The 22,527-nt window shown below is 41.5% G+C and overlaps 2 protein-coding genes across 2 annotated transcripts; one reads left to right on the top strand and one right to left on the bottom strand.

The window, feature by feature from the left end:
- The first annotated feature begins 573 nt into the window (after positions 1–573).
- LOC130191632 (V-set and immunoglobulin domain-containing protein 10-like 2) lies at positions 574–12,173 on the top strand. Its single transcript, XM_056411283.1, has 12 exons — positions 574–643; positions 2,340–2,693; positions 2,781–3,056; positions 5,012–5,287; positions 6,231–6,518; positions 7,485–7,742; positions 7,831–8,121; positions 8,945–9,027; positions 9,196–9,304; positions 9,998–10,160; positions 11,278–11,375; positions 12,070–12,173. The coding sequence occupies exons 1-12, from the start codon at positions 574–576 to the stop codon at positions 12,171–12,173; spliced, it is 2,370 nt and encodes a 789-aa protein (XP_056267258.1).
- A 526-nt stretch (positions 12,174–12,699) lies between these two features.
- Positions 12,700–21,702, bottom strand: chek1 (checkpoint kinase 1). Its single transcript, XM_056408220.1, has 14 exons — positions 21,582–21,702; positions 21,278–21,343; positions 20,580–20,694; positions 19,792–19,900; positions 19,079–19,143; positions 18,922–18,991; positions 18,629–18,817; positions 17,760–17,864; positions 15,576–15,659; positions 15,379–15,457; positions 15,115–15,283; positions 14,399–14,530; positions 13,932–14,033; positions 12,700–13,293 (listed from the first exon to the last, which is right to left on the bottom strand). The coding sequence occupies exons 2-14, from the start codon at positions 21,340–21,342 to the stop codon at positions 13,198–13,200; spliced, it is 1,380 nt and encodes a 459-aa protein (XP_056264195.1). The 5' UTR covers position 21,343; positions 21,582–21,702; the 3' UTR covers positions 12,700–13,197.
- Between the last annotated feature and the right edge of the window lie 825 nt (positions 21,703–22,527).

The raw sequence follows: 22,527 nt of genomic DNA, 5'->3' as shown, positions 1-22,527 counted from the left end.
ATAAAAACCCTTTTTAATCCCTCCGTTTTGTGTGCATTCCCTGTAATGCCGGCTATAAACATGACTGTTAATACCTGAATGAATTTTTCATCTGTAATCCCACTTTTTATCAAACAACACAATTTGAACAACTCAATAATTATGAATAAATACAATTTAAGTGCAGCTAAACATGGAAGGACTTTGTGGAGGAATGTTCCTGTATTAGTTAATGTGCAGGTGTGTGCATACGTGTGTGTGTGTGTGTCTGTGGAAAGCTTACCTGTCCACCCATGTGTCTATAATAGATGAGCTCAGTATCATAGTGTCATTCTAAACCTGCAGTAGAAAGAAAGAAGAATGAAGGGATAGAGAGAAAGGAAAGACACATGAATAATTGAGCCCAAATCAGTCCCTTCCTACTCTCAGTCGAATGAAGTCAGTTCCTACAGCTGGATTCTCCCAGAATATTCTGCACTGGGACGACGAAGGAAGCCGATAACAAGGTGGTTTTTTTGTGCGATCCGAAAAGCTTTTAAAGTTTCCTCATTTATTTTGTGAAGCGGTTGCTGGACTCAGGATCATCATGGTACCATGGTGGCCCGACTGCTAGGGCTGGCCTTCCTGCTTCTAGCTTCCAGCCGGGTCACCTCGAAGACGCTCGGTAAGGAACGTCTTTTATATTCATGCAGTCGCGGTAAAATAATTGGTTCTTCCATTTAACGTAAAATAAATGATGAATATATATATAATATATATATATATACATATATATATGTATATATATACATATATATATAGATATCTATATACATATATAGATATATACATATATATATGTATATATCTATATATGTATATAGATATGTATATATACATATATATATGTATATATAGATATACATATATATATATGTATATATCTATATATGTATATATATATATATACATATATATGTATATATATATATATATACATATATATCTATATATATATATAAATGAAGAGAGCTGCTGGGCGGAGCTTCTTTATCATTCATTGACTTTCTATAGATTTAATATTTGACTTTCTGTGGATTTTTTTCAATTATTTTTTGTTCAAATTTAATATTTGAAGTATAGCACGAGATACTTGGTTGATGTCGATATTTGAGACTGTAAATAATTTGACTATGAATACATGTACAACATAAACAACATATTAATGGTTAGATAAGGATCACTTATATTTGTGCCCATGATATTTACAGTTGAAATCCATAATGTGTGAGTGAAAAAAAATACCTATAGTGGCAATAATGTTTAGAAATTTAACATTTGGCATTTCTGTTAATAAATCTGCTATTAGCCCATATGTATGGATACATCCGCCTGGTTACCTTCGCATTGAAAATGCCGGAAGGTTATGTTTTGATCGCCGTGTATTTATTTATTTATTTATTTGTATGCGTGTTATTCGCAAATCTCAAAAAGTATTGAACCGAATCGCATGAAATTTGGTGGGATGATTGTTTATTATCCGGGGACCAGTTGATTAGATTTTGGGATCGATCGGGTCAAAGGTCAAAGGTCATGAACAGGTCAAAATCTTTCGCAGAACTCAAAAAGTATTGAACCGAATCGCATGAAATTTGGTGGGATGATTGTTTATTATCCGGGGACCAGTTGACTAGATTTTGGGATCGATCGGGTCAAAGGTCAAGGTCAAAGGTCATGAACAGGTCAAAATGTTCTTGAATCGCATGAAATTTGGTGGGATGATTGGTTATTATCCGGGGACCATTTGATTAGATTTTGGGATCAATCGGGTCAAAGGTCAAGGTCAAGGTCATGGAAAGGTCAAACTCTTTTTTTACCATAGCACGATACATTTTTGTCCAATTGGCATGCAACTAATGCCAAAATGTTCATAATTCAATGCCCAATCTTGTGATATGCGAAGGTATGCGCTCTACCGAGTGCCCATTCTAGTTAATGTATAAATTAGGCTATAATTATAAAATAATGATGAATAAAACCAAACATGTTTGTGTGGAACAAAGTTCACTGCACTGAAAGTCCTTTTGTGGGTAAAAGATAAACAAATAGATAAAAAGATGATTTCTACATTATATATTTTTATCCGGTTTTATCTGTTCTTTTAATCCCTTATTAAAGTAAAACAGCGTGTCTGAAACATACAGAGTAAACAATCCTGAAACTGAACACTGACACGGCACTCGACACCACCATCTCTTGTTCCTTCACACACACACACACACACACACACACACACACACACACACACACACACACACACACACACACACACACACACACGCACGTTTGCTTCTCTGCGTATCATCCTCTCCCTCTTCCAGAGGTGAAGGTCAATCCCGACTGGGAGGTTGTGTACCGGGACACCAGTGTGTCCGGGGTGGTGGGTAAGGCGGTGATCCTGGAGTGCGGCGCCGGCCTACCGGACCTGTACATCTGGAGCTTCACCAAACCCGGAACCGACGCCATAAAGGCCGTGGTGTACAATCTGGGGAAAGGAACGAGGATCCAGCAGCTGGCCCAGACGCTCGGACGTCTCACGGTCATCTCCAACAGCGCCGCCGTGAGCATCGAGAAGCTGCCTCTGGCTGCACACGGCCTCTTCACCTGCCAGGCCTTCTACGACATCGAGCACGAGCCCAAGGTCTTCTACTACTACGTGCACCTCACTGTCCGAGGTAGGACTTCTCGAAGGCGGTGTGTGTGTGTGTGTGTGTGTGTGTGTCTTAAAGATTCCCACGCGTGTGACTGTGTCTTGACTGCAGTCCCCGTCAGTAAGCCGTACCTCCTGATGAGCGACGTGTCCCCGGTGGAGGGCTCCACCATGTGGATGCGCTGCAAGCTGGACAACGGGACCGGACCGATCCGGTACGTGTGGCAGCACGAGACGCGCGGCGGCAACGTTTCCGCCTTCGCGAGCGGCAACACGAACGTGATCAACGTGACCAACATCAACCGCAACCACACGGGCTGGTACCGCTGCGTGGCCAGCAACGACGTCAACAGCGAGCGCTCCAACCGGCTGTGGCTGGACACCATCTGTGAGTCATTTTTTTAGGGTAGAATTGAACAGAATGTTACATTTCTAAACATTATTGCCACTATAGGTATTTTTTTTCACTCACACATTATGGATTTCAACTGTAAATATCATGGGCACAAATATAAGTGATCCTTATCTAACCATTAATATGTTGTTTATGTTGTATATGTATTCATAGTCAAATTATTTACAGTCTCAAATATCGACATCAACCAAGTATCTCGTGCTATACTTCAAATATTAAATTTTAACAAAAAAGAATTGAAAAAAATCCACAGAAAGTCAAATATTAAATCTATAGAAAGTCAATAAATGATAAAGAAGCTCCGCCCAGCAGCTCTCTTAATTTATATATATATATATATATATATATATTTGTATATATCCCCTTAAAATGTGAATGAATTAAAACCAACAGTTTAAGGTCACACTCTTCTCTTTCTTTCTTTTTTATTTGGCATTAGATGTGAGTAATCAATACATTGCGAGGTCACGTGCATCTTCAGTAGGCCATGTGTGTTATTACGTAACACGCGTTGAATGATCATTTTGACAATTTTGTTGTTGTCATAGTTCAGCTTTTGTCCTCTTTAAACGCACATTTATTTAAATATCTTTCTCTTTGGTTCTCTTGGCATCTGAACTCCAGTGGTCTCGATTTGAAGGACATAAATCAGGCCACAGCTCCCATGGAGGAGGAGGTCATGACCTCAGGATTTGTTCTAAAAACATTTTGCAACCTGTGCGTGGATATTTTCTTGAACTAATTTTTTTCATTCATAGACCATATTTAAATTTGATTGCATCTATTGCAACAAAAAAATAAGGATAAAAGACTCCATGTTTTCTTATTACATTTTTTAATTTAAATTTACATTGTTTTACTAATTGTAATTACTTTACTGCTTTTGAAACAGCATTTAGTTTACAAAATATTATATATGATCTGGATGAACAAAATATTATATATGATCTGGATGAACAAAATATTAGATATGAACAAAATATTATATATTACATTACATTACATGTCATTTAGCAGACGCTTTTATCCAAAGCGACTTACAATAAGTGAGATATATATAAATATATGATCTGGATGAACAAAATATTAGATATGAACAAAATATTATATATTACATTACATTACATGTCATTTAGCAGACGCTTTTATCCAAAGCGACTTACAATAAGTGAGATATATATAAATATATGATCTGGATGAACAAAATATTATATATGATCTGGATGAACAAAATATTAGATATGAACAAAATATTATATATTACATTACATTACATGTCATTTAGCAGACGCTTTTATCCAAAGCGACTTACAATAAGTGAGATATATATAAATATATGATCTGGATGAACAAAATATTATCTATGATCTGGATATATATTTAGTTCACTTATTTTTGTGTGTTTGACTTTCTGAACTATCTGAGTTGTGACTACTGTGTAGATCAGTGGTTCTCAAATAGGGGGACGTGTACGCCTGGGGGTACGTGAAGGCACTCCAGGGGGTACGTCAGATTTTTCTAAATATATTTAAAATGAATACCCATTAAAAAAATCCCTTTAAAAATGTTTGGGTATGTTTTTTGTTGTTCTTTACCCTTTTATTTATTCTTTCCCTTTGTATTGTATCATAACAGTCCTGTCTTGTTAATTTATAAAATCAAAATAAATATATATTTAAAAAAAAACCTTAGTGGTTAAAACTAAGCAACAAAAAAGAAAAGTAGTTATTTAATAAATATTCCATTAGTTCAGTTAGGAGGCACATGGCTGTAAACATATTTCACATGGGGGTAAAAATCACTGAAAAAAGTGGAAAAGAAGATGTGCGACTTACAATACTTTGAAATGGCTGCAGTAAGGAAGCAGGATGGAGGTCACACGTCTGTCCTTCACATGTCTTGAATGTGTTCGTGTCCTTCCTCCTCAGTTGGCCCGGACCTCCCCCAGATAGACGTGACTCCGTACAGCATCACAGAGCGGGGCTACTCGGCCCTGGAGAGAGAGACTGTTTCTTTACTGTGTCAAGCCCAGTCCAACCCGGCCAGTCAGTACGTCTGGTTCTACAACAACTCCCAGGTCTACACCGGGCCCCAGTTGACCATCACCAAGATCCTCCGCATGCACACCGGCGAATACGCCTGCTTGGCGCAGAACACGTACCTCAACACCCGCTCCAAAAAAACCATCAGCCTGACTGTCTACTGTGAGTGTGACCTCTGACCTCGGACCTCGGACCTCGCCATGAGTCCTCCTGCTGCTCTTTGACCCTCTCCACTCCGACCTGACCTGTGTTCTCTCCGTCTTGGTGCTGCAAAATGGGTTAAAATGGTGTAAAAGAGACCAGATGATCATTCAGATTTGACGTTTATAGCACGAGACGAAGAAAACACAAATCCAGAGTCTGAATCGCCTTTTTAAAAATCTTCATTAACACTAAATCTCCTACTTAAACACAACTGATCATCTCACTTTTAACTAAACTTCTCTTTTTTGTGTGTGTTATGCAACCACCACCTTTTCTTCCTCTGCTGTAATCATCCTCACTCCATTTATTGCATCATCTCTCATATTTCAACTTCCTTATATTCACTTAGACGTCAAAACATAGCACAAAGCTTCCAAATGAACACGCAGATACACATTCAGTCACACACACACACACACACACACACACACACACACACACACACACACACACACACACACACACACACACACACACACACACAGCAGAGAGTGGAAGTGCTGCAGACCTATTCTCCTGTTCCGGGCCGTCTGGAAAGTCGATGGGACTCTCGGGCAGGTACCTCGCTGTGATGTCACAGCCATAGCAAGCGTCGGTTGGCTAGAAGGCCGATGCTTGTCATTCAGCTCTCCTGTTTTTCTTTTTGCATTTCGGCATCAACCAAGAGAGACAGAAAGCATTATTTCACATTTGACACGGCAGTGACGCTCATGTGTGTCACCCAGGAGGTTGTAGGTCAAAAGATATCGAATAAAAAGCATGTTTCTCCTACGATATACAGTAGGTACTGAATACTTGACCCCCCCGCGGTCCCTTTTTCTGGTCCCGATGACCTCGCCTTAACCCCACCGTGCACATCACTGCCTCGTTACGCTGTGTCTCATCCCCCCCCGCCCCGCAGACCCCCCCGACGGCTCCCCCTCCTGCTCTGTGGAGCCGGCTCTGAATCACACTTCTGTGAGGCTGCTCTGCTCCTGGCCCGGTGGGTTCCCCTCCCCCTCCCTCCGCTGGACCGGACCCCTAGCCAGAGCGGGACAAGAGCAGGCCGCCACAGGGCCGCAAGCGAATCCACCGGCCGGCGCCGCCATCTTGCTGCCACCCGGTGAACTGACCGCCAACAGCAGCTCGTTCACTTGCATGGGCTCCCACGTGGCCCTCAAAGCATCGACCCAGTGCAGCACGCGCACACGTAAGACCAAGAAGGAAACACCTAAAGGAGGTATATTTGTGTCTTTATTACGCAAACAAACAAAAAGGTTTCGAGAGAAAATTTCTCGTTTGTAAGAAAATTAATTGATAGTTTTGCTGATGAAACTAGAATTTCAAAACCTTTTTTCCTTGTTTGCCTAATAAAGACACAAATCTACCTCTATTTGTGTCTTTATTACACACAAAAAGAGCAAATTTCTCGTTTTTTAAGTCGATAAATTGATAGTTTTGCTGATGAAACTAGAATTTGTTGCTGAAAATCCAAAATCTTTACTCTAAAAAAATTCTAGTTTCATCAGAAAAACTAACAATTAATTTACTTACAATTAAGAAATTTGCTCCCAAAACCTTTTTGTTGTTGTTTGCCTAATAAAGACCCAAATCTACCTATATTTGTGTCTTTATTACGCATAAAAAAGAGCAAATTTCTCGTTTATAAGTAAATTAATTTATATTTTTGCTGCTGAAACTAGAAAATGTTGCTGAAAATCCAAAATCTTTGCTCTCAAATAAAAAGAAATTCTAGTTTCATCAGAAAAACTAACAATTAATTTACTTACAAATAAGAAATTTTCTCTCAAAACCTTTTTGTTGTTGTTGTTTGCCTAATAAAGACCCACATCTACCTATATTTGTGTCTTTATTACGCATAAAAGAGAGCACATTTCTCGTTTTTTAAGTAGATACATTGATTGTTTTGCTGATGAAACTAGAATTTGTTGCTGAAAGTCCAAAATCTTTACTCTCAAAAAAATAATTCTAGTTTCATCAGAAAAACTAACAATTAATTTACTTACAAATAAGAAATTTTCTCTCAAAACTTTGTTGTTGTTGTTGTTGTTATTGTTTGCGTATCAAAGACACAAATCTACCTTCATAAAAAACAGTACGTTTTTCCATCCTCATTGTCCACATCTCACTTCAACCTCTTCCCTCTTTCCTCCAGACATCCCCCCTGCAGAGCCGGTGTGTTTGGCCTACGTGACGAACAATAAACAGTATCTGATGCTGTCCTGCTCCTGGGACGGCGGGGCCCCGAAGGCCTCGGTGTGGTGGGAGGGCCCCGGCGGCCAGGGCGAAGGCGGCGAAGCGAACTCCAACATCCTGATCCTTCGCTACGGCACCGCCCGCAACGGGAAGCCCTACACCTGCCACGCCAAGCATCCGCACCTGGTCCAAACCAAGACCTGCCGGCTCACACTGGGTCGGTTGCACGTGATCGGAACACTCATCGCAGGACGACGGCCGATGCGATGTGTTGGTTAATTCATGTTTACACTGTCGACCCGCAGAGGCTCCTGTGTTGCTGACGCAGCGTCGAGTCGTGTCCGTGTACCAGGGCAGCGACGTGAAGCTCACCTGCAACCTGAGAGACAACTACCTGCCCGTCAGTGAGATCACCTGGTTTAACAATCAGGGCGTGGGCATCCGAGACACCTCCAAGTACGCGCTGATGCAAACGTCTGCGTGGGCCAATCTGACCGTGAGAGACGCGGATGAGACTCAGGACAGTGGCGAGTACCGGTGCTCCAGCTCCAACGCAGTGGGAGGAACGGAGATCAACGTCACGTTGGTGGTGAAGAGTACGTTTGTGTTTTCCCATCTTTGACTTTATAGACAGATCGAGACATACGATCTCCCTTTTCTTAAAGAAATTAAAGAAAAATATCCTGTGCTTTTATTTTGAAGGTTTCAAATTAAATAGAGGGGGGAGCAAGGCATGCGTATAAAACCAAACTCTGAAGATGGGGTCAAACACAAGGCCCGCCACGTCATTTCATGTGGCCCCTGGCGGCTTGAAAGACATACGATCTCCCTTTTTTAAAAGAAATTAAAGAAAAATATCATGTGCTTTTATTTTGAAGGTTTCAAATTAAATGGACGGGGTGGGGAGCAAGGCATGTGTACAAAACCAAACTCAGAAGATGGTGTCAAACACGAGGCCCGTCACGTCCTTTCATGTGGCCCCTGGCGGCTTGAAATACATACAATCTCCCTTTTCTTAAAGAAATTAAAGAAAAATATCATGTGCTTTTATTTTGAAGGTTTCAAATTAAATAGAGGGGGGGAGCAAGGCATGCGTACAAAACCAAACTCTGAAGATGGTGTCAAACACAAGGCCCACCACGTCATTTCATGTGGCCCCTGGCGGCTTGAAAGACATACAAACTCCCTTTTCTTAAAGAAATCAAAGAAAAATATCCTGTGCTTTTATTTTGAAGGTTTCAAATTAAATGGATTCATGTTATACTATTAGAGAAAATTCCTCATGTACAATATATCTACACTCAAACAAACAATAATCAAATGCAAAGAGAGTTATTTGACAATATGTATAAGTAGTTTATTTGTTTATATGTTTCAATGAGTTTGACCCCCCTAATTCATTGTGTGTGTCTTCATCAGGACACCCCATGCCACCCAATGCCACCCTGATCAACGTGATGTACAACAGCCGACTGCGTGTGGAGGTGGAGCTGGAGTGGCAGGTAGAGAGCGATGGAGGAGGAGGAGGAGGGGGGTGGACCGCTTTCATCTTGCAGCACAGATGGGTGTCAGAGCGACCAGGAAGAAGAGGAGGCAGCAACAAGGAGGAGGAGGAGGAGGAGAGGATCGGCCCACCGGTCTGGTACTCCAACGTCATCCGGGACCCAGAGGTCAGGAGACACACCGTAGGGAAACTGACGCCGACCGCCACGTACCTGTTCCGCGTCACGACCGCCAACCACCGCACCGTCGGCCATCCCTCCGCCGCGAAGACTCCAGGTAGAGCGAGCGAAGGGAGCGAGGAGAGAGAGAGTGATCAGATACGGGGCTTTGGGCGCTCGGGTTAGGGGCGAAGGCAGGAGGAGCAAATCGTAATCACGGTGAAACATTTTGGTGGTTAATAAATCGTCTCGTTGTGATGTCTAACGTTTATTTCCTTTTTTGTTGTTGTTTCCACTTAGGTGAAAAACTCACACAAACAACAACACACCTACATGCACACACACACACACACACACACACACAGCTTCACACCTTTCACTCACTTCCTGTTTACCTCCGTGCTCTTTACCTTTGCTTCAACCTGTGTGCTTCTTCTGGTCACTTTGTTGTGCGACTCACAGCGTGACGTTTCCTGCTTCAACCGAGGCGGATGTTCAGGGTAGAAGAGGCTTGTAGGTCAGGGGTCAAGGGTCAGGGGTCAGGGGAGGACGTGGGCCCGTGGTTCTCGACCCCTGTACTGTCAGAGCTGCAGAGAAATCCACTGCAAATTAAACTTTTTTATGAAGAAGAAGAACGTGTTCATCATCCACTTCATTGTTCTTCTTCTTCTAAACACGTCCAGTGAGGGTGACCTCTGACCTCTGACCCTCTGACCTCTGACCCTCTGAACTCGGGTTGAGAACCGCCGCAGGGACCGGCGACGCGCTTACCAAGTGGCACAACGTGTGTGTGTGTCGCGGTGTGTTGCAGCGGAGCCGCGCTACAACGTGTTCCCGGCGGTGATCGGAGCGGCGATCGGCGGGATGCTCCTCGCGGCCTTCCTCACGGCGCTGCTGCTCGTCTACATCATCCGCAACCGCAACAACACGCCGCGTGAGTCCCTCAGGCAGAACGACGGAGCCATTGTCCCCTTGTGTCGCCTCAATGTTCTTCCTCTTCTTCTTCTTCTTCTTCTTCTTCTTCTTCAGGACTACACGACCTGCTGTTTGGTTTGTGAGTATCTGTTTTATATCAATATATTATTATATATATTATAAATATAATACCAGCAGTTTGTTATCATTATAAAGTGTCGGCAGACAATTCTTTGTACAGACATGCCGTGAATATTCTTCGCCTCCTCCTCCTTCTCTTTCTTCTTCTCATCTTCGTTCTTCTCCTCCTCCTCCTCTTCTTCTCCTCGTTCTCTCCTCCTCGTTCTCTTTCTTCTTCTCCTCATTCTTCTCCTCCTCCTCGTTCTTCTCCTCCTCCTCGTTCTTCTTCTCCTCCTCGTTCTTCTTCTCCTCCTCCTCTTCTCCTCGTTCTCTCCTCCTCCTTCTCTTTCTTCTCCTCCTCCTCGTTCTTCTCCTCCTTGTTCTTCTCCTCCTCGTTCTTCTTCTCCTCGTTCTTCTTCTCTTTCTCCTCCCCCTCTTCTTCTCCTCGTTATCTCCTCCTCCTTCTCTTTCTTCTTCTCCTCTTTTTTCTCCTCCTCCTCGCTCTTCTTCTCGTTCTTCTTCTTCTCCTCCTCCTTCTTCTTTTCCTCCTTCTTCTTCTCCTCGTTCTCTCCTCCTTCTCTTTCTTCTTCTCCCCCTCTTTCTTCTTCTTCTCCTCGTTCTTCTTCTCCCCCTCTTTTTTCTTCTCCTCCTCCTCCTCTTATTCTCCTCGTTCTCTTTCTTCTTCTCCTCCTTCTTCTCCTCCTCCTCCTCGTTCTTCTCCTCCTCGTTCTTCTCCTCCTCCTCGTTCTTCTTCTCCTCTTCTTCTCCTCCTCTTCTTCTCCTCGTTCTCTCCTCCTTCTTCTCTTTCTTCTTCTCCTCCTTCTTCTCCTCCTCCTCGTTCTTCTTCTTCTCTTTCTCCTCCTCCTCTTCTTCTCCTCGTTATCTCCTCCTCCTCCTCTTTCTTCTCCTCCTCCTCGCTCTTCTTCTCGTTCTTCTTCTTCTTCTCCTCCTCCTCCTCGTCCTCTTCTTCTCCTCGTTCTCTCCTCCTCCTTCTCTTTCTTCTTCTCTTTCTTCTCCTCCTTCTCTTTCCTCTTCTCCTCCTCCTCCTCCGTCCAGGCAGCACAGCCAGTCGAGGGAAAACATCAACTTTCCAGAGGATGAAGTGGTCGGCAGGTCGGAGGGAACGGAGGAGATCGGTGGCTCCTCCAGTTCAGGTGAGATGAAGCCACATGAACACATGAACACCTGAGGGAGGACGACACACGCACCCTTTGATGTTTGAACACTCAGACGCACCGAGACAGTTTTCCTGTTCCATAAACGTACAACCTTTAACAAAGGAATTGAACTTTTCAATGCTGACTGATTATAATTCAAAGCACTAGAGTAGTTTTGCATGTTGTGAAACACGCCCGTATGGAAGAAGCCCGAGTTGATCCATCAGGAGGTTGAGAGAGACGTGAGGTCCAGCAGGTCAGAGACTCCTGAGGGATCGTAGCTCCATTGTGTGGACGCACTTTCACAGCGGATCAGAAGAATATTCAGTCTGTACTAATAGATACGTGTCAAATGTAGCCAGAAACACCAGGATGTTCTACTTCGCCCGGTTGCATTTTGTAGTATGAAACAAGCTTTTTTGGGGTTATTCTGACCCTCAAATCCTCTGGACAACATATAAATGAACAAAAAGGGTCAAAGGTCAAGGTGTGAAATAGCATTGCCCAATTGAATGCATAGGCTACTGCATGCAGCTGCAGGATGTACTGACAGATAAAGTACGCGATTTGGAAAGCAGCTTTACTTTTGACGGCCTTCAACATTAATATGTAAAACAACAACGTAGCTTTGAGTCCTGATGCTGAAGCTTCGCCTCTTCTCCAGGTCCCGCTTTCGTTTTACCCCGGGCAGCATCGCCCCTCAGTGCCACCCGCACCGCCAGCCAAGCCCCGCCCCCTGGAGACGACAACGAGCCCGTCAGCGTCACGATCACAGTCAACGCGACAGGACCATAGACTCAACACACACACACACACACACACACATCACACTGCTTTGGTTGTAATATAACCTGGAATTAATAGTTTTGTGGACTGTTTGTAGCCTCGAACCTCAACAAGTTAAACGCTCTCCTCCCAAACAGATTTACACAACTTCCTCCATTAAATATTTCCACTGCTCAACTCACAGGGATGTTTTTAACAAGGACCCCGCCCCCCCCTTTTTTTTTTTAAAGCACTTGAACAGCCCCTGTTCATAGAAAAAAGCTTTTTTTTATATTTGCATTGAGACTATAAAAAATGTGCTCAATGCAAATCCAAACCTTTAAATTATAATTTCTTACACTATCGGTCTAAAGTTTGAGAACACACTCATTTGTTAAACCTACAAGTGCAACACGCATGCAAACAGTGTTGGGAAGAACTTTCGAAACAATATTTGATTTCCATTTGTAGAAATATTGCCACGAGTGTGTTCGGCCTTCGACTTTGACGAGTCAAACATTTTGATTGCATTTTGTTAAACAAAACGATTCCATGATTTATTTATTTCCAATTGTTTATTTGTTCTATGCTTTAATTTCAGAGTACATTGAGAAAGTGCACATTTCAATAAAAACTGGGAGAAATGTCGGTGTTCTAAAGCTTTTGACCGGTAGTGTAAATGTATAATCTATTGAAAAAAACATTTAGCATACAACGTTATTTATTAAATATAATTTATTCAAGACTTGTATCATGTTAAACAATCAGAACAAATCACACACACACACACACACACACACACACACACACACACACACACACACACACACACACACACACACACACACACACACACACACACACACACACACACACACACACACACACACACACACACGATGTGTGCGTACCACTGAACACTGAATCGGTCCTCACAAGAATAGAAGTGCAAGAAAACACACAAAGACGACGAGAACTGAAGGAAACATTTAAAACGTCAGTAGAACAGGTTCTGCAGGTTCTGCAGGTTCTGCAGGTCCACGTCGAGGTTCTCTCAGACGACGGGCGGTAAAATCTTCTGGGTGCTGATGATGTCGACGAGCTTCTGCTTTATTTTCACAAACAGACGCTTGAACTCCAGACCGTCGCCCTGGAAACAGTCGAGATGAGTTTAGTTCACTTTGGTTTGGACCAAAAGGGGAAACATGCGTCCGTCTTTCAGTTCGGGAACATTTTGTTTTCAATATAATTTTCGGTGTACGGACTCACAGGAGAATCATCGATTTCATCCTGAAACTTCAGCTCACCATGAACCCACATAGGAAAATCTAAAAGCATTTATATAAAGTATATGTCCTTTCTGCTAAAAAAAAAGATAATGTTCATTGGCCTTTTATCTTTTTAAATATTTTTAAATTCCGATTAATTTATGAAAATACATTTTTTGGGAAGTTAATTTGTCACTTGATTCAGGTTTATTTCACATGAATGCATATTTATATATCAGATGAGGGAGCTGTGATGTATCGGCAATTAACTTAAAGAAAATTAACAATTAACTTAAAGGCAATTAACTTAAAGACAATTAACTTAAAGACAATTAACTTGAAGACAATTAACTTAAAGCACTGTTGTTTTATTGGTAACAGTTTTTTAAAAAATTAAATGTTTTGCTTTCTCTCAAAAAGGATTTTGCTGCATCTTTACTTTTAAAATGTTTCGAATCAAACTTTAGTCTCAGATTTAATATAGTTCTATATTGTTAATGCAATAAAAACTCAAACTGACCTTCGACAGCCTGAAGTCCAGCAGCACTCGGCGGTTCATCTCCAGCAGGTGGACTTTGAAGATGAGTTTGTTATTGCGTTTGTCCAGCGTGCTCAAGGTCACCTGAGAGAGAGGGAGCTCGTCAGACTCGTGTGTTACGGTCTGCTGCGGCGAGAAGGGCTTTCATGTGTGTGTGTGTGTGTGTGTGTTAGCTGCAACTGGTAGCCCGGCTGTGTGTGTGTGTGTGTGTGTGTGTGTGTGTGTGTGTGTTAGCTGCAACTAGTAGCCCGGCTGTGTGTGTGTGTGTGTGTGTGTGTATGTGTGTGTGTGTGTGTGTGTGTGTGTGTGTGTGAGTGTGTTAGCTGCAACTGGTAGCCCGGCTGTGTGTGTGTGTGTGTGTGTGCAGGAGGTCTCTTCTCTACCCATCATAGCATGCATTCGACGTCTGCAAAGTGAACCCCGTTTCCTTTGAGCACGGCCCTCCGTACCTGATTGGTGCAGGTGAGCTTGAAGCCGAGCGCCAGGCTGTCACAGGCGTCTTTCAGGGCGGACAAGGAGACGTCGGCGTTCACCGTGGTGAAGAATCGAGTCATCCGCCGCACCAACCGCTGCCACTGCGACTGCACAGGAGGAAGAAGATAACCAGGTTCATCCACATGCGGACCAATCGGTGTCCAGGACTGTAAACCAAATGTCCCCGACCCAACAATTTGTGAAATCTCGGTCCATACATGATAGTGGATTATCCCTCAGCTACGGTTGCTATGGCCACAGAACTTTTCAGTTAAGGTGCGTTCACTCGCAGCGTGAAAAAAAATAAAGACGCCGCGAGTACGAGAGCGTATGCCTGCTTCTATTTTATACGTCTTTCTTTTAAAAACATATTCATTATTTCAAACTCAGCGTAAAAATGAACAAATTTCCAGGACTTTTTCCAAACTTTTGTGATTTCATTTTTTTCAAAGAAATTTTCCAGGCATGGAAATAACTATTTCAAAAATGTTAGGACTTTTCCAGGTTTTCCATGACCGGACAAACCCTGATTAATGCAGCATTTTAAAAAGTAGGATTGAAAAAAAATATCAATTTGATTTGGGGACAAAAAAACAAACATGACCGCTCTTGTGTAAAACAGACCCTGAGCCTGTGTTGCTAAAAGTTCCCACGCGTAATAAATGAAAGTCGCGCTGCGTGTGCCCGTTACCTGACTGGCCCCCGGCGTGCCCAGCAGCTGACTACCCAGCAGCATGTGCTCCGGCTTGGTCGGCTGGGAGAAGCTGACTTGGCCCTCGCTCTGGCCGATGATCAACATGGCTTCCCAGCCACCTGCCGCAAAATCCGGCTGAGAGCTGGAAAACTGCATCCTGTCGTCGCTGTGGAGCGAGAGGGGGGGGGGGGAGGGGTTCTTGAGATTACAGGCACACACAAATACGCACAAGTTGAAATGTGAAAGACAAAACGCTCCGACCTGTTTGTGTGCGACGCGAGTCCCACGTCCGAGCGGAGAAGTTTGTTTCCTCTGGAGCCCGGAGGCGCTTGCTTTACACCTGCAGAGACACACAGACATATATACATATATATATTTATATATATGTAAACAACGTCAGCCGGGTGGACATTAAAAAGAATCAACAGGTCATGCATCGTGTTGATTGTTGGACTGGCCTTGAGTGAACCAGCGGTCTTTCTGTATGTCGGCGATGGTGAGGCGTGCGTCTGGACTGGCCAGCAGTAACTTGGACAACAAACCTGAAGAGGGAAATTAAAATGGGACTTAAGCATCAAGCTAAATTAATATTAATGGATTTTGTAACCCCGAAATAAAAGAAAATCACGTTTTGAAGTCGTCTTAAGTGATGAAGTGATGGTTTTCTTTCATGAAATTATTGTTCTATAAGTGGTGTCAAATTGCTAAAATTAAAACGAGTCAAGTAAAAATAAATTAAAATGGCGCTTAAGTTGTAGCCCAAAGCTAAATAAGGGATGACATCATACTTCCTGGTAAAACTTTTGAAAAAGCCCCCAAAGAGCATGATTATATCCCAAATTGCTATTTATATCTATATATATATATAGATATAAATAAAAATAATATATATATAAATATATATATTCTTTTTTTCTGGGAATAACTCTGAAAAAGAGCACAAAGACAGATATATATATATATATATACACTACCGTTCAAAAGTTTGGGATCACCCAGACAATTACGTGTTTTCCATGAAAACTCAAACTTTTATTTATCAAATGAGTTGGAAAATGTATAGAAAATATAGTCAAGACATTGACAAGGTTAGAAATAATGATTTGTATTTGAAGTATAAATTTTTTTCTTCAAACTTTGCTTTCGTCAAAGAATGCTCCTTTTGCAGCAATTACAGCATTGCAGACCTTTGGCATTCTAGCTGTTAATTTGTTGAGGTAATCTGTTGAAATGTCACCCCACGCTTCCTGAAGCACCTCCACCAGTTGGATTGGCTTGATGGGCACTTCTTGCGGACCATACGGTCAAGCTGCTCCCACAACAGCTCAATGGGGTTGAGATCTGGTGACTGTGCTGGCCACTCCATTACAGACAGCAAGCTGCCTGCTTCTTCCCTCAATAGTTCTTGCACAATGTGGAGGTGTGCTTTGGGTCATTGTCCTGTTGGAGGAGGAAATTGGCTCCAATCAAGCGCTGCCCACAGGGTATGGCATGGCGTTGCAAAATGGAGTGATCGCCTTCCTTATTTAAAATCCCTTTTACCTGGTACAAATCTCCCACTTTACCAGCACCAAAGCAGCCCCAGACCATCACATGACCTCCACCATGCTTGACAGATGGTGCCAGGCACTCTTCCAGCATCTTTTCACCTGTTCTGCGTCTCACAAATGTTCTTCTGTGTGATCCAAACACCTCAAACTTGGATTCATCTGTCCAGAACACCTTTTTCCAATCTTCCTCTGTCCAATGCCTGTGTTCTTTTGCCCAAACCAATCTTTTCTTTTGATTGGCCAGTCTCAGATATGGCTTTTTCTTTGCCACTCTGCCTAGAAGGCCAGCATCCCGGAGTCGCCTCTTCACTGTCGACGTTGACACTGGCGTTTTGCGGGTACCATTTAAAGAAGCTGTGAGGCGTCTATTTCTCAAACTAGAGACTCTAATGTCCTTGTCTTCTTGCTGAGTTGTGCACCGGGGCCTCCCACTTCTCTTTCTGATCTGGTTAGAGCCCGTTTGTGCTGTTCTCTGAAGGGAGTAGTACACACCGCTGGAGGAAATTTTCAGTTTCTTTGCAATTTCTCGCATGGAATAGCCTTCATTTCTAAGAACAAGAATAGACTGGCGAGTCTCACAGGAAAGTTCTTTTTTTCTGGCCTTTTTGAGAGTCTTATCGAACCCACAAATGTGATGCTCCAGATAATCAACTAGCTCAAAGGAAGGCCAGTTTTATAGCTTCTCTCATCAGCAAAACAGTTTTCAGCTGTGCTAACATAATTGCACAAGGGTTTTCAAGGGTTTTCTAATCAGACATTAGTCTTCTAAGGCAATTAGCAAACACAATGTTCCATTAGAACACTGGAGTGATAGTTGATGGAAATGGGCCTCTATACACCTCTGGAGATATTTCATTAGAAACCAGACACTTCCACCTAGAATAGTCATTTACCACATTAACAATGTACAGAGGGTATCTCTGATTGATTTAATGTTATCTTCATTGAAAAAAACAATGCTTTTCTTTGAAAAATAAGGACATTTCTAAGTGATCCCAAACTTTTGAACGGTAGTGTATATAAATAAATAAATAATAATAATTAAAAATCTAGCAATCAAACTGAATTAATTAAGAATAATCTGGATCTTACTTAGAGGCATTGGTTGTATTTTCTTCCAAGGAGAAAGGTATGATTTCTTCTGAAGCCAGTCTGAATACTCCTGACAGCTCACAGTCGGCTGATCCCATGGCAACTCTGAAAAAGAGCTCAAAGGCAGTGACGACAGGCGTGTTTCCTCACATCTACTGCAGGACGGATGCATTAGCAACCATTACATGTTTTACCAAAGATGTAGAGAGCTCAGACCACTTATGAAATAATCAATATTGTCAGGCGCACGATAACGATTGGGTTTTAACGATAATTCAGCCTTTTGTACAATTTACATATTTACCCCCCAAAAAACTGAACGTCCAATTATTTCAACATGTTTCCCCCCCATTATAGTTAAATGTTATGGAGATGACTTGGAACATCAAAGTAGAAATACATTTAAAAATATATATATATAAAAAATAAAAATAAAATGTTATAAAAATATATATATATATTAAAAATATATATATATTTATACATAGCAAAATATATATATATCGCTATATATTAAAACATTTATATATATATTAAAACATTTATCAAAATGTGATGTTTTTCATGCATGTTCTGGATTTAAAAATACCTTTTTTTGGTAAAAGGGAGAAGTGCTTTGATAAAGATTTTACATACAGTAGGTACAGTTTAGATTAAACACACATATATTAGGTAACATACTGTCAAATGCAACCTACACAAACACTACAGCTTTGTAAATTAGTTGGATTAACACATGAAATGAGTTGAATCTACACACAAGTCTCAGCAGCAGTGTAACAGTATAGCCTTCACAATAGAGGCTGTGGTGTTGTGCTGGACCACAGAAGTTGCTATGACCCCCCTGTACACACAGACTGTGACCTCACCTCCAGCCAGCATGGCAGTGAGGACAATCCCACACGCCCAGAGATCTGCAGGCTGAGCTTTGTACTCGGCCTGGCCGAGGAGCTCCGGGGCCACGTACGGAAGAGTCCCACAGAGACGACTCAGACGACGCTCTCGTCCTTTGAAACGAAACATGGTGGCCAGGCCAAAGTCTGTCAGCTTGAGGTTATCTAAAAAAAAGAAAAGATAAAAGACAACAGCAGATAAATGGTTGTTAAAAATGCAAAACCAAAGTTATTAATTCTACAGCTCGACACACGTCGCATCTCCTCACCTTTGTCATCCAGCAGGATGTTCTCTGGCTTTATGTCTCTGTGTGTGATGCCAACGCCGTGGAGGTATTCCTGGAGAAGTGAGACAGAGAATTTAATAACAGCAGAAGCGTTGTGCAGTAAAAGGTTCACATCGACACGCAGGTTAGTCTCACTCACCACCGCCGCGATTAGCTGCTGGAAAAGTCGATGAGCTTCTTTCTCCACCATCCCCAAATCAGGCTCTAAAATAAAAAGAAGGACATCTTTTAATAATCTGATTACAACCATTTAAATACTGCTGATACTGCCATTTTTACATTTGGGCTATGAAAATATTTTTTTTCATTTAAAGAGCAACACATATAAAAGGATATGCTTCCACCCAACTGTCCGATGTACTTTAAACTGTGGTTATCAAAAAATATGAATTAAAAAACAAATTAGCTGAAGAATTGGCTGATGGCTGGGATTAAATCATAACTCCGTTATCATGAGAGTCCTTTTCATAATAATAAATAATCGAGTGAGCATAGATTTTTCTTTAACTTTGGCACATTTTTAAGATGAATATAAATTCAAACTAGAACGGGCACTCGGTAGAGCGTATACCTTCGCATATCACAAGATTGGGCATTGAATTATGAATATTTTGGCATTAGTTGCATGCCAATTGGATACAAATTGACCGCGCTATGGTAAAAATAAGATTTTGATCTTTTCATGACCTTGACCTTTGACCCGATTGATCCCAAAATCTAATCAAATGGTCCCCGGATAATAACCAATCATCCCACCAAATTTCATGCGATTCGGTTTAATACTTTTTGTGTTATGCGAGTAACACGCATACAAATAAATCAATCAATAAATCAATAAATCGTCGGTCTCACCGATGCGGTCGAACAGCTCTCCTCCGGTGCAGTACTCCAGGAACAGATACATCGTCGTACCTTCCTTCCGATGGCCGAAGAAACGCACGATGTTGGCGTGGTTGAGCATCTGCCAGAGCAGTAGCAAATGTCACTTAGTGCACATACACACAAGAAAATTAACAAGAAATGCATATACCATGTAAATATATACATATATAACTAGAATGGGCACTCGGTAGAGCGCATACCTTCGCATATCACAAGATTGGGCATTGAATTATGAACATTTTGGCATTATTTGCATGCCAATTGGATACACATTGACCGTGCTATGGTAAAAAGAAGATTTTGACCTATCCATGACCTTGACCTTGACCTTTGACCCGATTGATCCCAAAATCTAATCAAATGGTCCCCGGATAATAACCAATCATCCCATTCGGTTTAAAACTTTTTTTGTTATGTGAGTAACACGCATATAAATAAATAAATACACAGCGATCAAAACATAACCTTCTGCATTTTCAATGCGAAGGTAATAAATAGAATATAACACATAGTTAATTAATTGCATTGAGAGAGTTTTGTGCAAGTTAAATCTAAAAACAGCTAGAACAAAGTCACATTTGAGGTCCAAATTAAGCTCAAGTTTAAATTCTCACAAGCAGTTAAATTTCATGGACGAGGTCATTTTCTCAGTCTTCTCTTCGGTTTCAGCTCCTCCAATGGGCAGTTAAAGCAAATGCATATCTCTTATCCTTTCACACTTTAGTCTTACTAACTTTACTAAAAGGTGAATGACCTACTTTATGGACGCAGACCTCCTTCTTGACGTTTTCTGCACACTCTTTAGCCTGAGACGTGTCGATCACCTTCACGGCGACCGCCTCCTCCGTCTGTCGGTTCACCAGCAGCCTCACCCTGCAACCACGACAGATGGATGAGCAGAGAAGAGGGGAAAAACATTAGGTTACAATCACATGTGAGAGAGCATCACATACACAGGGACACAAGATAAACTGTGTTGTTGTTGCATAATGTTCTGACTTCAATGTGCACACAAAGGTCCGTGCATATGTGCTGAAATATCATATGGCCTGCTTTTTTATTTATTTTCTTATTTGTTTGATTGTGTTTTTTGTATTGCACCATATGTAACTGTGTATTTGTACTTTGCTCTTTTAACTGTTGAAATGTTTTGGCCCCTGTTATTGCCAAATTGATTTAATTGACTCCTGTGCTGCACTTTATCTGTGAAGTGCAAAATAAATAAACCTTACTCACAACACACATGCCATGTATTTCACTTATTAGAACATATGAAGAGGAGCTCTCCATTTGAAACGTGCATATTTGTTATATTCTGCTTTTAATGTATTCACAATGGAAGCTTGCATTGTGGTAGAAATGTGGTTGTTGTACTCTAACTGACATTAGACTCTGGTGTGTTAAAGCACCGATATAAAAAATGAAAAAGAGAAGTGTAATAAGGGAGGACTCGTACTCTCCGTAGGCTCCTTCTCCCAGCGTCTGAACAAGGTCCCAGTCTTGCACAAAAGGCACAGCCATGCTAATAAAAAAAACAGAAAAGTCTTTTTTCTAGGATGTCATAGAAAAACAAACACAGACTTCACTCAGATATGTATTCCAGGTGCTATTTACTTACACCTAATATTATTAATCGGGTTGGCAAATACTTTTATGCATTTTATCTGTCAAACTGCTAGACGTCATTAACTCACGTGAAACAGAACACGTAAGTTAACCGGAAACATGACGCCAACTCGTCGCTAAATATATATTCTTACCTCGAGCAGCAGCGTTTTCCAAATATTTTAGCACAAACTTTTTTTTCATGTGTCTTGCGTCTGCGACAACAGAGAATTTTGCACAAATTTGGCGCGTTGTTGTTTTACTGACGATGACTTCCGGCGCCATGACGTCATTTCCGCCTCTTTTTCTTCTTCGCGTGTTTCACTCCGCTCTCCGTCTCGGCCGCTCCGCTCTTCGTTTTTTTCTGCACTATCGGGTTTCGCTGCGTAACATTTTGAATGTCACATTGTTTCCCCGCAAATACAAAAGTCTTTTTTCTTATTTTTAACTTCTACATCATGCAACTGTTACTCGTAAGTGTGCACTTTGTACTAAACATGTAACACATACTCATTAATACGAATAAATATGAAATGCCAAACCCTCCATTTGCTCAATCCTCATAATGAGGAAATCATTAAATTAATCGTAAAAAATAATTAGAATAATAATGCTAAAAAATGAGAGAAAATTATAAATCTGCGTCTACATTTTAGGAGTTGCTGGAATTGCAATGCTGACAGTTTTCTTTTTCTTCTTCTTTTCATTGCTAAGTATTTTTGAGGTGCCCTGCTTCCTAAAAGTGTAAAACTCCGACAGACTATTTTATTAGATGCCACAGAAATATTAGATGGAACAAATACTGAGGACTTTGTAAAAGGCATTTGCAGTGACGTAGTTTGTCCACACGGTGGCGGTAGAGAGTCAACTTCGGAGTGTTTAAAGTGGAAACTATTTTCCCTTTAATACAATTATTACCTTCGCATTCTGAGAATGCGGAAGGTTATGTTTTGATCGCTGTGTATTTTTATTTATTTGTATGTGTGTTATTCGCAGAACTCAAAAAGTATTAAACCGAATCGCATGACATTTGGTGGGATGATTTGTTATTATCCAGGGACCATTTGATTAGGTCAAGGTCAAGGTCATGAAAAGGTACCA

Source organism: Pseudoliparis swirei, chromosome 3 (genome assembly GCF_029220125.1).
Source record: "Pseudoliparis swirei isolate HS2019 ecotype Mariana Trench chromosome 3, NWPU_hadal_v1, whole genome shotgun sequence".
In the NCBI taxonomy this organism is placed as follows: Eukaryota; Metazoa; Chordata; class Actinopteri; order Perciformes; family Liparidae; genus Pseudoliparis; species Pseudoliparis swirei.
Note: the sequence above shows the minus strand (reverse complement) of the source record. Positions and strands in the feature narration are given on the sequence as shown.